The sequence below is a fragment of the Cricetulus griseus genome, chromosome X (assembly GCF_003668045.3).
Source record: "Cricetulus griseus strain 17A/GY chromosome X, alternate assembly CriGri-PICRH-1.0, whole genome shotgun sequence".
NCBI classification, from domain to species: domain Eukaryota; kingdom Metazoa; phylum Chordata; class Mammalia; order Rodentia; family Cricetidae; genus Cricetulus; species Cricetulus griseus.
In genome coordinates, this window is record NC_048604.1 from 125,496,215 (window position 1) to 125,508,354 (window position 12,140).

At 49.4% G+C, this 12,140-nt stretch overlaps 1 protein-coding gene across 4 annotated transcripts; it reads left to right on the forward strand.

Moving 5' to 3' along the window:
* The first annotated feature begins 597 nt into the window (after positions 1-597).
* Positions 598-11,904, forward strand: Cdk16 (cyclin dependent kinase 16). 4 transcript variants are annotated; one of them, XM_027432283.2, is made up of 16 exons: positions 598-968; positions 6,260-6,458; positions 6,987-7,120; positions 7,217-7,342; positions 7,428-7,484; positions 7,581-7,746; positions 8,306-8,400; positions 8,497-8,559; positions 8,789-8,912; positions 9,117-9,237; positions 9,319-9,416; positions 9,502-9,607; positions 9,689-9,731; positions 9,888-9,978; positions 11,445-11,522; positions 11,606-11,904. In XM_027432283.2, exons 2-16 carry the CDS (start codon positions 6,266-6,268, stop codon positions 11,641-11,643), a joined length of 1,533 nt encoding a protein of 510 aa, XP_027288084.1. In that variant the 5' UTR covers positions 598-968; positions 6,260-6,265; the 3' UTR covers positions 11,644-11,904. The 4 variants fall into 4 exon arrangements, with proteins under 4 accessions (XP_027288084.1, XP_027288086.1, XP_027288087.1 ...); XM_027432285.2 differs by lacking the exon at positions 598-968 and adding an exon at positions 1,008-1,402; XM_027432286.2 differs by lacking the exon at positions 598-968 and adding an exon at positions 1,011-1,402 and having other exon boundaries at positions 7,581-7,695.
* Positions 11,905-12,140: the final 236 nt, after the last annotated feature.

A 12,140-nucleotide genomic window follows, 5' to 3' on the forward strand; every position in this document is an offset into this window, starting at 1 on the left:
GTTGGCTGTGTAACAGCCTGTAACAGCCTAGTAAGTACATAAGACTGTCAGCGGCAGGCAAGATGAGGTAATTGAAAGGTGTCAAGAAAACCCAATTAGGGGAGCATGTAAGCGAACGCTAGGGTGAGGAGGCAAGAAGCTCCACCCAAGCCAAAGTTCCAAACATGCGCTGTTTGGACTCCATCCCTCTTAAAGGTCCGCCTTTCCTCTCACCCTAGGTTCCACCACACCAAGAAGCTACAGGAGAACATGGGAATGATTAAGGGAGGGACCCAACTGATTGAGTGCTCTTTGGACCAATTATATTACGGGATATTCAGAGACATTCTGAGAGGCGCTCAGAACAAAAAGGCGAGCTCGAAAACCAATAAAAACCGTGCAAAGGAGAAGGCAAGCCGAGGGGAAAGAGAGATCACGCCTCTTCAGTTTTGCCACGCCCTTCATTCTTGCTCTGCGTCACCACAGGGAGCAAGTCCGATTGGCTGAGCCACAGATTTCAAAGGGCGGGGCTACATACGTTTCACAGTGGGGAATCGAGTTAGAGGTGAAGGGAGGGTTGCAGGGCGGGGCTAGATTGTCCTATCTACGGTGGCAAAGGCCAATGATAATCCAGGACACCTCGCCTAGAGAGTCATCTTAAGCCTTTAATTCTTGTTTCTCGAGGCACCACAAAGGACTAGAACTGCTTGGCTCACCTGTTCTTTTCCTCCTTGCAAAAGTCCCGTTTGCCACCATGGGGATGTACCAAGTGAGACTGTAGGGGAAGCAAGAGTAGACTGGTACGCCGGGCTACTGGCTGCTCCTAAACTAGATGCTATTAAAATTCTGGCAAGGTCAAAACTGATTAATTAACCCACATCTACATCCCCCTGGCGCCGTTCAGGGGCCAACGTCACATTCCCTGGTGGGCTCGCAATGGCCGCACCCCCTTCCGCAGCAGACAGGTCTTTAGGTTCAAGCAGTCCGAGGTGAGTCTCCTCCTTCCTCCTTTCCAGCGCGTGCGTGCGCATGCGCGGAGCGCGGCGCGCGCGGCTGTTGGGCCGCTGGCTGTGGGGCTCTGGGATCCGCTGCGTCCCCGCGAGCTGTTTGCTTTGAGTCTCGAGCCGCCGTGAACACCCGGATTCCAGCGGGCGCTTGCGAGCACGGGGGCATCGCCCGCAGCGGCCAAGCTCATGGCCGGCTGAGCGGGACGCCGCCTCCGCCTCAGCCGCCGCCGCCGCCGCCGCCTCTTCCTCCTCAGCCGGCGGCGGCCCGGGCCCAGCAGCCATGGCCGAAGACTACTGGGACGGGCGCCTGCGGCGAACTGGAGGAAAAGGAGGTTGTGCGGCCTTATCCCGGGCCGCCGCCCCAGGCGCCGCCGCGCCGGCCCCGCGGCTCTGAGGTTACTCGCGCGCCCCCTCCGGTGAGCGTGTCCTTGATTCTTAGGGTGGGGGCTGCTCTTTCTTGAGAACCAACCCAAACCTAGTCGTGCTCTCAACTATAGTTAGGGGGTTCTGGGCTGCCTGGCTGTCAGGTGCCCCCTCCCCCTCGAGTTTCCCAGAATGCACCGGGGGGTCATTTGGGGCCTCCCTGACCTTGGCCCCGCCCTGAGCTCCTGTCCTGGGAGCTGAGGATGGGAAATGGTGTGGATGCTAAGGAGGCGAAGGGTGATTAAAGGACTAGAGTTATGGGAATGGATTGATAAGTAATGGTGAAAGACCCAAGGTTGCGAAGGGAATAGTAAAAAGCCTTAACGAGCCGGGCGTTGGTGGCGCACGCCTTTATTCCCAGCACTCGGGAGGCAGAGGCAGGTGAATCTCTGTGAGTTCGAGGCCAGCCTGGTCTCCAGAGCGAGTGCCAGGATAGGCTCCAAAGCTACATAGAGAAACCCTGTCTCGAAAAACCAAAAAAAAAAAAAAAAAAAAGCCTTAACGACTGTGTTAGACTTCAGGCCCAGTGAGTTCTTATGGAAAGGGGTTGCAGGGCTATGAGGGACGTGAAGATGTATAACAGGGGGGTTGCGTGTAAGGGCAGTTCCAGAACATGCTAGTGGAAGGTAGGGTTGCAGAGAAACCTATTGCAAATGGAGAAATGGTGGTAGAAGTCCCAGAATGTATGCCAATAGACTCAGGGTTCTCAGGCCCAATGTGGTGATGAGAGTCAGGGCAGTGTTAAAATTGTGTTTGTCCAAGGGGTTAGGAGTGGCAGCTTTTCTGGATCCAGGGTGTACTCTTGGAGGTAGTTGAAGGACTCAAATGTTGAATGTGTGCTGATGAGGGAGGATCATGGTGGAAAGGGTATATAGATACTGTAATAAAGATCTAGGTAGTGTGGAGCCCAGTATATGCAGTCAGAACTGTTGACGTACCTGAGAGTGTGTGGTGGGGCCGGATTGTGGAAGGCCTGTACTACTGGGTACCAGAAGCGTCCATATATGTGTATGGTAGGGTGTAAATGAAGTATAAAGGGCTCGGCATGCCAAGGCCCAAGGTGAAGTGAGAAAATAGGCAATGTGAGTTTCCAGAACGTGTGGGATAATGCTGTATATGAAGTTCTAGAGTAGTGACTCTCAACCTGTGGGTCACAACCCCTTTGGGGGGTCACATCAGATAGCCTGCATGTCAGATATTTGCATTGTGATCCACAGCAGTAGCAGAATTACATTTACGAAGTAGCAACAAAAATAATTTGAGGTTGGGGGTCACAATATGAGGAACTCTGTTAAAGGGGTCAGAACAATAGGAAGGTTGAGAACCGTTGTTCTAGAGGCTACTCCATGGGTTTAGAACCACACAGACACTTTAAATGTATGCTATTGGGGGAAAAGAGCGTGAAGTAAAATATGCTGATGGATATCAGAACACTGTGAATACTGTGTTCTTCCTGTCCATGAGCCACTGAAGTGTGTTGATTCAGGGAAGTGTTACAGGGATAAAGTTTGGGGGATGGGAATCTAGTGTGTAGTGGAAGGAATAGAGCTATGAAGGAAATCAGTTGTGAACCAAAGGGTTACTAGTGGGAATGGGGGTTGAAGCAGAGGGGTTAGGAGTAGGTGATGGTGTTAGGTATGCCAAAGTGAGTTAGAGCCCTGAAGAGCTGAAGTGTATGGTAATGGGGGTCAGAGTTAAGTATGTACTAATGAGGGTCAGTCTGATATAGAATAGTGTATTTGTCCCCGGAGAATAGAGCTAAGTAAGGGGTCAAGGTGTGCTAATAGGGAGTCAGGACTGGGTGAGGCACAGTGTGTGCTAGTAGGGGTCAAGATAGAGTGAAGATTCAGGTTGTGCTGAGGGAAGGGACAGTGTAGTGGAAGTACAGAACAGAATACATGTTAATGGTGGTCACAACTTGATGGTAAGGGCTAAGAGATGGTTCAGCTATTAAGATTATATACTGCTTTTCCAGAGGATCTGAGTTCAGATCCCAGCATGCGCATAAGAGGCTCACAATTGTGAAGGGCACTTAGTGTTAACAACACTGGTCAGGGATTATACAAGGTTCACTATGTACTAATGTGGCTCAGAGCATTGTGAAGTTCCAGGGGATGTTAATTTGGGTCAGCTGTAGAACACCTTGGGTGCATGTTAATGAGGTTCAGAATCCAGAGGGGACACTATGTTATTGGGGTAGGGCAGTGCTACAGAGAGGCTAACAAGCATCCAGGCTAGGAAGGGACTGAGAATATGGTAACAGGAGTTGTTTAAAGGGGGCAAATATATGCCAACAGAGTTTTGAGTGCTGAAGGGAGTGATAGGTAAAAAGAGAAATCATGAGTGTTAGTAGGAGTTAAGATGTAGTGAGCCTTCTTGAGGGCCTAGTGTGCTTATAGAGGTTAGGTCAGAATGGAATGTGTTGGCGTATTAGATTATATGACAACTGTATGCTCAGTGCTTGCAGTTAGTGTGAGTCTCCTTGGTATGAGAGTAGCCTGGGGGTGGGCGAGTCTGTCTTTGGGGGGGATTGTCAAGAATGACAAATGCCATATAGTGGAATTCTACCTCCTGATTCTTGCTTCTTCACTTACTCTGAATTTTATAAGCTCAGAAAATTTAAATTATGGTATTTAAGTTTTGCTGCTCATTTTTTTTTTTTTCGAGACAGGGTTTCTATGTGGCTTTTGAGTCTGTCCTGGAACTCGCTCTGTAGACCAGGCTGGTCTGGAACTCACAGAGATCCACCTGCCTCTGCCTCCCGAGTGCTGGGATTAAAGGCGTGCACCACCACCACCACCACCACACCACCACCACCACCACCACCACCACCACCACTGCCCAGCACTCATAAATGTTTAAGTGTATCTGTTTCTAGGAGTCTGCCCCCCTCAAAGCGTTGTATAATATTCTGTCTTCTTAAAAATCCCCCCAAAGATAAATTGTGGAAAATGTCCAGTCATTGAGGGTTCCAGTTAGAGGTCATAAATGAATCCATAGCTCCCTCTGTTCATTTTCCTAGCCCCTTCCCTTATTCCTGTCACCACATACAAAGTAACTGAGTATGAATGCCATGTGGAGACAAAAGGAAGTCTTTGACAGCTGGCCACTTTCTAGACCTTAGATCCAGTGTTCATCCTCCAAGGTCAGGATTTTATGGTATTCTGGGATTTTTATGGATGGATCTTGTCCTTATCTATCTGAGGGTTCTTCTGCTAGACTGACTCTGCATCCCCTTGTAGAGGTGTTAGGCAGAAGTGGGAGTGGAAACTGCTGGAGTAAGCACTTTGTTTCAAGGTAACATATGAACCATTTCTCTTCTTGAATCCATCCCTGGCCTTACCTTCAACCTCCTGTTTAGCTCTATATCCTTTGGGCCCTGGGCCATCTCAAGCCCTGCTGTGAGTACAGATGGTTCCTGAGCCAGGTCTTTCCCCCTCCTTACTGGCCCAGAGCCCAGGAGGAAGCAAAAGAATGCCTACCTAAACCTTTTGGTGGCCCCATTCCCTCTAGCAACCCATCTAGGTCATCTTCCTGTTAATTCTAGCATCCCTGGGTGTCTTCTTTGGGGTAGTCTGTAAGTCTCTGGAACTTACCTCAATAAAGGTTGGTCCTAGACTTTCAGCCCTTTGAGTCACTGCTTCTGTATGTAGTTTTTGAGCTTCTACTCAGTGTCAGTCACTATTCCAGGTTCTTAGGATATAGCTGTGGCCTCAACATATAGAAATTACCCCGGAGGAACAGATCTTCTAGTTGCAGCGGTGAGAAGACAGTGAAAAGAAAAGAAAAGAAACCAATAAGTAGATGGTATTATTTCTGGGGTGGTGATGGGAACTAGGGGACACATTGGCAAGGCAAGGGAGCTCAAGATGGCTTTAAATAAGGTAATTTATGGAAGCCTCATGAAAAAGGTGATATTTGTACAACGGGCTGGAGAGGATGGGGAGTGAGATGTTTTACAGTGTGTGAAACAACCGGTGTACAGATCCTGAGGTACAAACTGTTGGGTGTGGTGAAGAACAGCAACTAGGAATGATCAAGGAAGAGGTGAGACCAGAGAAGTAATGGGATGAATGAAGTATATAAGACATGGGCCACAGTCAGGACTACTCTGTTTGAGATGATAAGGAAGATGTGGTGTATTCTCTAGGAGAAAAGAAATATGACTTGGCTTTGTAAAAACCTGGGTTTGGACCCTGTGGTTCCTAACCCTATTGAGCCAATTTAGCAGCTCTGAGGATAGCTGGTGTTTGCTAAGACATTATCCACACCCCCCCCCCACACAACTCCATCCAGTGGTTGGGCCTCAGCAGCCCTCCCCCCATCTGGATAGAGAAGTGGGGTGGTCCATTAATCACCATGACAGTGGTTGCTGGGGGAGGTGAAAGGGTCCCTGTGGGCCACAGGGAGCATTCTGCCTGGCAGTTGGGGGCAATGTGGGGCTGGTGCCAGCGAAACATGCCTTTCTATGGGCGTACCCAGGACTTTGTCACTTGTCCTTCAGTTCTAACTGAACCCCTTGTCCCAACTATGGCTACGTCTGTTACTGCTGCTGCACCTGAAGATAGCTGTTGTGGAGTCCTGTGCTCCCACAGTGAGACTATTGCCCTAGAGACCAACAATCTACTGAGTGCTCCCTTGCCCTCAGCCAGCCACCCAAGTCTTAGTACCCAGGTAGACTATTTAGGGGTGGACTAACAACAAGAAAGGGCCCTATCCATGCCAGATTTCCAAGGATCTCTAGTTGAATGGGCACTGACATATTCTAGGTCATTGTGGTCTTTCAGGGGCCCATGATGGTCAAGTAGATGCTAATGTGGTCCCCATTTCTATTCATGTCCCCTGTTCAGGTTGCCATGGATCGGATGAAGAAGATCAAACGGCAGCTGTCAATGACACTCCGAGGGGGCAGAGGCATAGATAAGACCAATGGTGTCCCTGAACAGATAGGCCTGGATGAGAGTGGTGGCAGTGACCTTGGAGAGGCCCCTTCCCGTGTTGCTCCTGGGGAGCTTCGATCTGGACGGGGTCCACTCAGCTCTGCACCAGGTGGGTCCACTTTGATCATTCTCCCTGCCCCAGCTCCCAGATACTGCCCCCCTGCATTCCTTAGACTCTTGTTTTCATCTTCATTTTTTCATTTCCTCCCTCTTCCCTGTCATCCATTTCTAACACTCTGTCTATACCACTTTCCTTGACTTTATATCCAGGCCCCAGGGGAGGAATGGTAGCTTACCTATTACAGCTGCGCCAAGGCTCTCTCTGCCTTTTTCCTGCACTCCTGCACTCTGTGATGGCCCTGTCAGTCTCACTGGGTGTGCCTTCTCGGGGCTCTTGGCAATGCCTGTTAACCACTAGCCTTCTGAGCCACGGGCAACTAACATCTCAGCTCATCTCTGATGGAGTATTCTACTAGATGACTACGCCCCTTCCATATCTATCCTGGGCCCACCTGAATTTCCTAGTCTGCTCTAGGGGCCATGTATACACATGGATATGATAAAGGAATGTATTGCATTGGGGGCAGGAGGGAGTGTTCTTGACAATGGCCTAGCCTTTCCCTCTCCCCACCACCAGAGATTGTGCATGAGGACATGAAGATGGGGTCTGATGGGGAGAGTGACCAGGCTTCAGCCACATCCTCAGATGAGGTCCAGTCTCCAGTGAGAGTACGCATGCGCAACCACCCACCACGCAAGATCTCCACTGAGGTGCTTCTGGTCCCACTGATGGAAGAGTTGGAGAATGGGGTTTTATTTGGGGAGGTGGAGCTTATGATCATGCTTCTCATTCATCTTGGCTGCTAGGACATCAACAAACGCCTGTCGCTACCAGCTGACATCCGGCTGCCTGAGGGCTACCTTGAGAAGCTGACCCTCAATAGCCCCATCTTTGACAAGCCTCTTAGCCGGCGCCTCCGCCGTGTCAGCCTGGTAAGCATCTCTTTGTCTCCTACCTATCCTACTCTCTCAGTGCCCTTCTCCAGCCCTGCTTCAATGCATCTCCTTTACCCCACAGTCTGAGATTGGCTTTGGAAAACTGGAGACCTACATCAAGCTGGATAAGTTGGGTGAGGTGAGACAGTCAAAAGGACCATGGTGAGGATAGGGGTCAGTATGAACTCCATGCAGTCTCATTGCATCTTTGCTGTCCTACCCCCTCACGTTCCAGGGTACCTATGCCACTGTCTACAAAGGCAAAAGCAAGCTCACAGACAACCTTGTGGCACTCAAGGAGATCAGACTGGAACACGAAGAAGGGGCACCCTGCACTGCTATCCGGGAAGGTACAGACCCCATCCTAGACATTCTTGACTTCATGGCACATACAGTCTATGGTGAGTGAGGACAGAGACTAGGGTTTTGGGGACCTTCTCTCCTTACCTGTGCAACATTGTGGCTTTCATTAGAATGCCCACTATCTACGTACCCAGGTAATAAGGTAACTAGGGATCTAAGTGTATCAAGGAAGATGAATTAATTGCAAATTATGGTGTTTGCTTTCATTCTTCAAGCACTCTTAAAGTGTTCCCAAAAAATCACATGGAATAGATTTGAATTGCACAGAAAATGAGTACAAATTCCAGCCTGTGTACTTAGGTTTGGACAAGGGCGCTTCCCAAAAAGCAAAAGCAGATTGTGAAAATATAGTGTCACATGAAGTTGGGCTGTAGTCCCACACTCTTGCTTGATACTCGTCTAAGCCTTATTTTCTGCATGTAGACCATTGAAATACACCTACTTCTTAGCATATCATAAAGCAGAGCTAGATGCTCTGGTTACCCTAAAATGCATAGGGAAAGAAGGAAACCTCTAAGCTCATATCTGTCTAGTCGTTATCTTTATTTTGAGGATGGGGCTCTCACTCTTGATCTTTTTGTTCCATGCTTTCTACAGTGTCCCTGCTCAAGGACCTCAAGCATGCCAACATCGTCACACTACATGACATTATCCACACGGAGAAGTCCCTCACCCTTGTCTTTGAATACTTGGTAAGGTTAGATAGCAGTAGGCCCCAGGGAAGTGGGGAAATGGCCAGGAGCCATAGTATGTGACTCTTGTTCCTGTACTACCTCTTTTGTCCTCAGGACAAGGACCTGAAGCAGTACCTGGATGACTGTGGCAATGTTATCAACATGCACAATGTGAAAGTGGGTGTGGGTCAGAAAGCAGCTTTAGGAGGGGCCCACTCACCCACTCATATACACATCTCCCAGAAACAGCCTGGGAGCTCTTGGAGGGCATTGGGAGCCTGTCATCTTTTGTGGGATGAGACATTGGGCTCAATTTCTGTTTGGGAGGGAGCAGTGCCTGCCTGCTGCCGGGGGGATGGGCTAGTGGATATCTTTTGACTTCTGCCTGCCATTCCTGGGTCTGCAGCTGTTCCTGTTCCAGTTGCTCCGTGGCCTGGCCTACTGCCACAGGCAGAAGGTGCTACACCGAGACCTCAAGCCCCAGAATCTACTCATCAATGAGAGGGGAGAGCTCAAACTGGCTGACTTTGGTACCACCAGCGTCCCCTTTCTTCCCACTGACTCCTCAGCCTTATTCTCTAAGCAGCTCACTCCCCTATGACCACCCAGCCTCAATTCCCTTCAGCCTTTCCAGACTTTGATTATGGCAGGCATTCTTTGTCCCAGTTGTACTCTATTCCAAGCTTTGCCCACAGTCTCCTCATTCCAGCTGCTCCCTTTTCTTTGCCTCTCAGGCCTGGCTCGTGCCAAGTCAATCCCTACTAAAACATACTCCAATGAAGTGGTGACACTGTGGTACCGGCCCCCTGACATCTTACTGGGATCCACAGACTACTCTACCCAAATTGACATGTGGTGAGGAAAGGTGGAAGCGTGGAAGGGAGTGATTGCCTAGCCAACTGTCTGTCCCCTTACTCATGGTACTTTCCTGCCCAGGGGTGTGGGATGCATCTTCTATGAGATGGCCACAGGCCGACCCCTCTTCCCGGGTTCCACAGTGGAAGAACAGCTGCACTTCATCTTCCGCATTTTGGGTGAGGAGGAAGTTTGTGCCTAAGGAGCTGTAGGGACATGCAGGGAGGACCTGAGATGTTTGGGGTAACTTGTCTTCTGTACTAGGAACTCCAACTGAGGAGACATGGCCAGGCATCCTATCCAATGAAGAATTTAGAACATACAACTACCCCAAATACCGAGCTGAGGCCCTTCTGAGCCATGCACCTCGGTGAGGCTGATGGGTAGATGGGAATTAGGGGCCAGGGTGTCTGAACTCAATGTAAAGTGCATCCCCTTATCTTTGTGTTAGACTTGATAGCGACGGCGCTGACCTCCTCACCAAGCTGCTGCAGGTTAGACCATCTTTGGAGGCCAACCTTACCAGGGGTGGTATTCCAGGTGTAGGAAATGGGACCTTCCCCAAGGGCAGGCTCTGAGGAGGGCAGGTCAAGAGACCTATGTGTTGAAAAATGTCAATATACCAATACACTCTCTTCTGTCCAATTCAGTTTGAGGGTCGCAATCGGATCTCTGCTGAGGATGCCATGAAACATCCATTCTTCCTCAGCCTAGGGGAGCGGATCCACAAACTTCCTGACAGTGAGTGGGTCTGGGGAATGGGTGGCTTAAGTTGGAGCTGTGGGGAGCAAAACCACTGGAATGTAGTAGGGTGCTGTTTTGTACCATCTCTAATGAAGGAACATCCTCATGCACATACAGCAGGTTGTATCTATTAGGAAGAAATTTTGTTTTCATCTTGGATTCCTTTCACTTTTTATGAAAATTCTCATATAGTACATATAGATGTAATATCCAAAAAAATGTACACCACAGTTTTGCAAACTAAACAACCATATAACTTTCAGACAGTTCAAAACCAATGGGAGGCCGGGCGTTGGTGGCGCATGCCTTTAATCCCAGCACTCAGGAGGCAGAGTCAGAGAGATCTCTGTGAGTTTGAGGCCAGCCTAGAGCTAGTTCCAGGCCAGCCTCCAAAGCCACAAAGAAACCCTGTCTCAAACAAACAAACAAACAAAAAACAATGGGAGAAGTTCCCCTACAACTTCATTATACTGTCTTTGGCATTCCAGACCCCTTCCTGGAATAATAGAACTAGCTGGGGGCTTTGGATTTGGGGGATTCTTTTGAGGCAAGGTTGTGCTAGGTAGCCCTGGCTTGTGGTGATGCGGCTTATTTTTTTTCGAGGCAGGGTTTCTTTGTGTAGCTTTGGAGCCTATCCTAGCACTGGCTCTGGAGACCAGGCTGGCCTCGAACTCACAGAGATCCGCCTGCCTCTGCCTCCCGAGTGCGCCACCAATGCCCGGCAGTGATGTGGCTTTTTGAGACAAATATTCCTGTGGTAGACCTTAGGCTTGCTAATGTAGCTTGGGATGACCTTGAACTTCTCATCTTGCTACCACCTTCGATGTGCTGAGATTAGTAGATGCATGTCACAATACCTGGCTTTTTATAAAGATTTCTAAAAACCTCATTTTGGTGGGCTGTTGGGGGGGTCAGTCAACCCATTCACTGTGTTGCCTGGGCTAGCCTGGAACTTGTGACAATCCCCCTATCTCAGACTCCTAAGAACTGAGATTATAGGCATGAGCCACTATGCCTGGTTTAAAAATCTCAGCACACGAAAGACAGGAATGTGGATTTCTGTAAATTCAAGGCTAGCCAGGTCTACATAGTGAGTTCCAGCAAAGCCAGGGTTGTAAAGAGTATGTCTCAAACAAAACAAAAGTTCATTACACAAAAAACAACTGTTCACCTTTCCATCTACCCACTGAATTAATAATTAAATCTCAAGCTACCACCTTTCATGTAGATTTGTAGGTAGTATTTATATTAGCATTATACTTGATAAACTGAATACTTTTTTGTCTCTTGCAGTGGTCCAGTAGTAGTCCATGTCCCGTCTTCTTTAGTATAGGCAGTTAGATAGAAGAAACGCCTCTCAAAGAAGGGTCAACTTGTTCTAATTTACACAGTGGGGCCATGTGGGGTTTTGTTGTAGGTAGACCAACGGGTCATCCCTCACTTAAATGTCTCTTCATTCACAGCTACTTCCATATTTGCACTAAAGGAGGTACAGCTACAAAAGGAGGCCAATATTCGGTCTTCTTCTATGCCTGACTCAAGTAAGTGTGGCCCTCCCCTCTTCTTGCTCCACCCACCTACCTGCTTGACCACTAATAGCCATTCACTCTGCTTTCCCCTGCAGGCAGGCCAGCTTTCCGTGTGGTGGATACCGAGTTCTAAGCCAAGTTCTAAGCCACAGACCAAGGCCCCAGCAGGCAGCAGCTGGAGGGATGCTACACCCCTCACAGGGCAGCCCCCATCTGCATTCCTCCCTGCTTGTTGCCTGCCTACCTGCCTGAGCCACACTTTCCTACCAACTTGTCCCCTGCCACCTGCCTAAACACCCAACCACTGGCCTGGCCTGTCAACCCAACCACTGGCCTGTCAATTCAGCCATTGGCCTGTCTGCTGGGTGCTAACAAAGCTCTCACCACTACTTTGCTTGATGTGTCTCTGTCTTGGTAGTTGCCGGCGGACAAAATGGCCATGTCAGTCTCCCACACTAAGGCTAGGCCTTCCCCTTTTCATCGCGCTCTCCCCCAGGACCACTACCCTATGGCCAGCAAGAGGGTTGGAGCCAGCTCTGGCCATGGTTCTTGATTGACCTTGACTAGAAAGTGGTGATGCTTTGGGTCTGAGGCATCCTCTGCCTGCTGTCCCACCTGTCCCACCTGCCT

Bases quoted from the DNA above. Each gene is read 5' to 3' on its own strand.
- Cdk16 (XM_027432283.2), top strand. From the start codon at position 6,266: ATGGATCGGATGAAGAAGATCAAACGGCAGCTGTCAATGACACTCCGA. The intron at 8,913-9,116 runs GTACCACCAGCG...TTTGCCTCTCAG, and splicing joins GCTCAAACTGGCTGACTTTG to GCCTGGCTCGTGCCAAGTCA. The intron at 9,732-9,887 runs GTTAGACCATCT...TGTCCAATTCAG, and splicing joins TCCTCACCAAGCTGCTGCAG to TTTGAGGGTCGCAATCGGAT.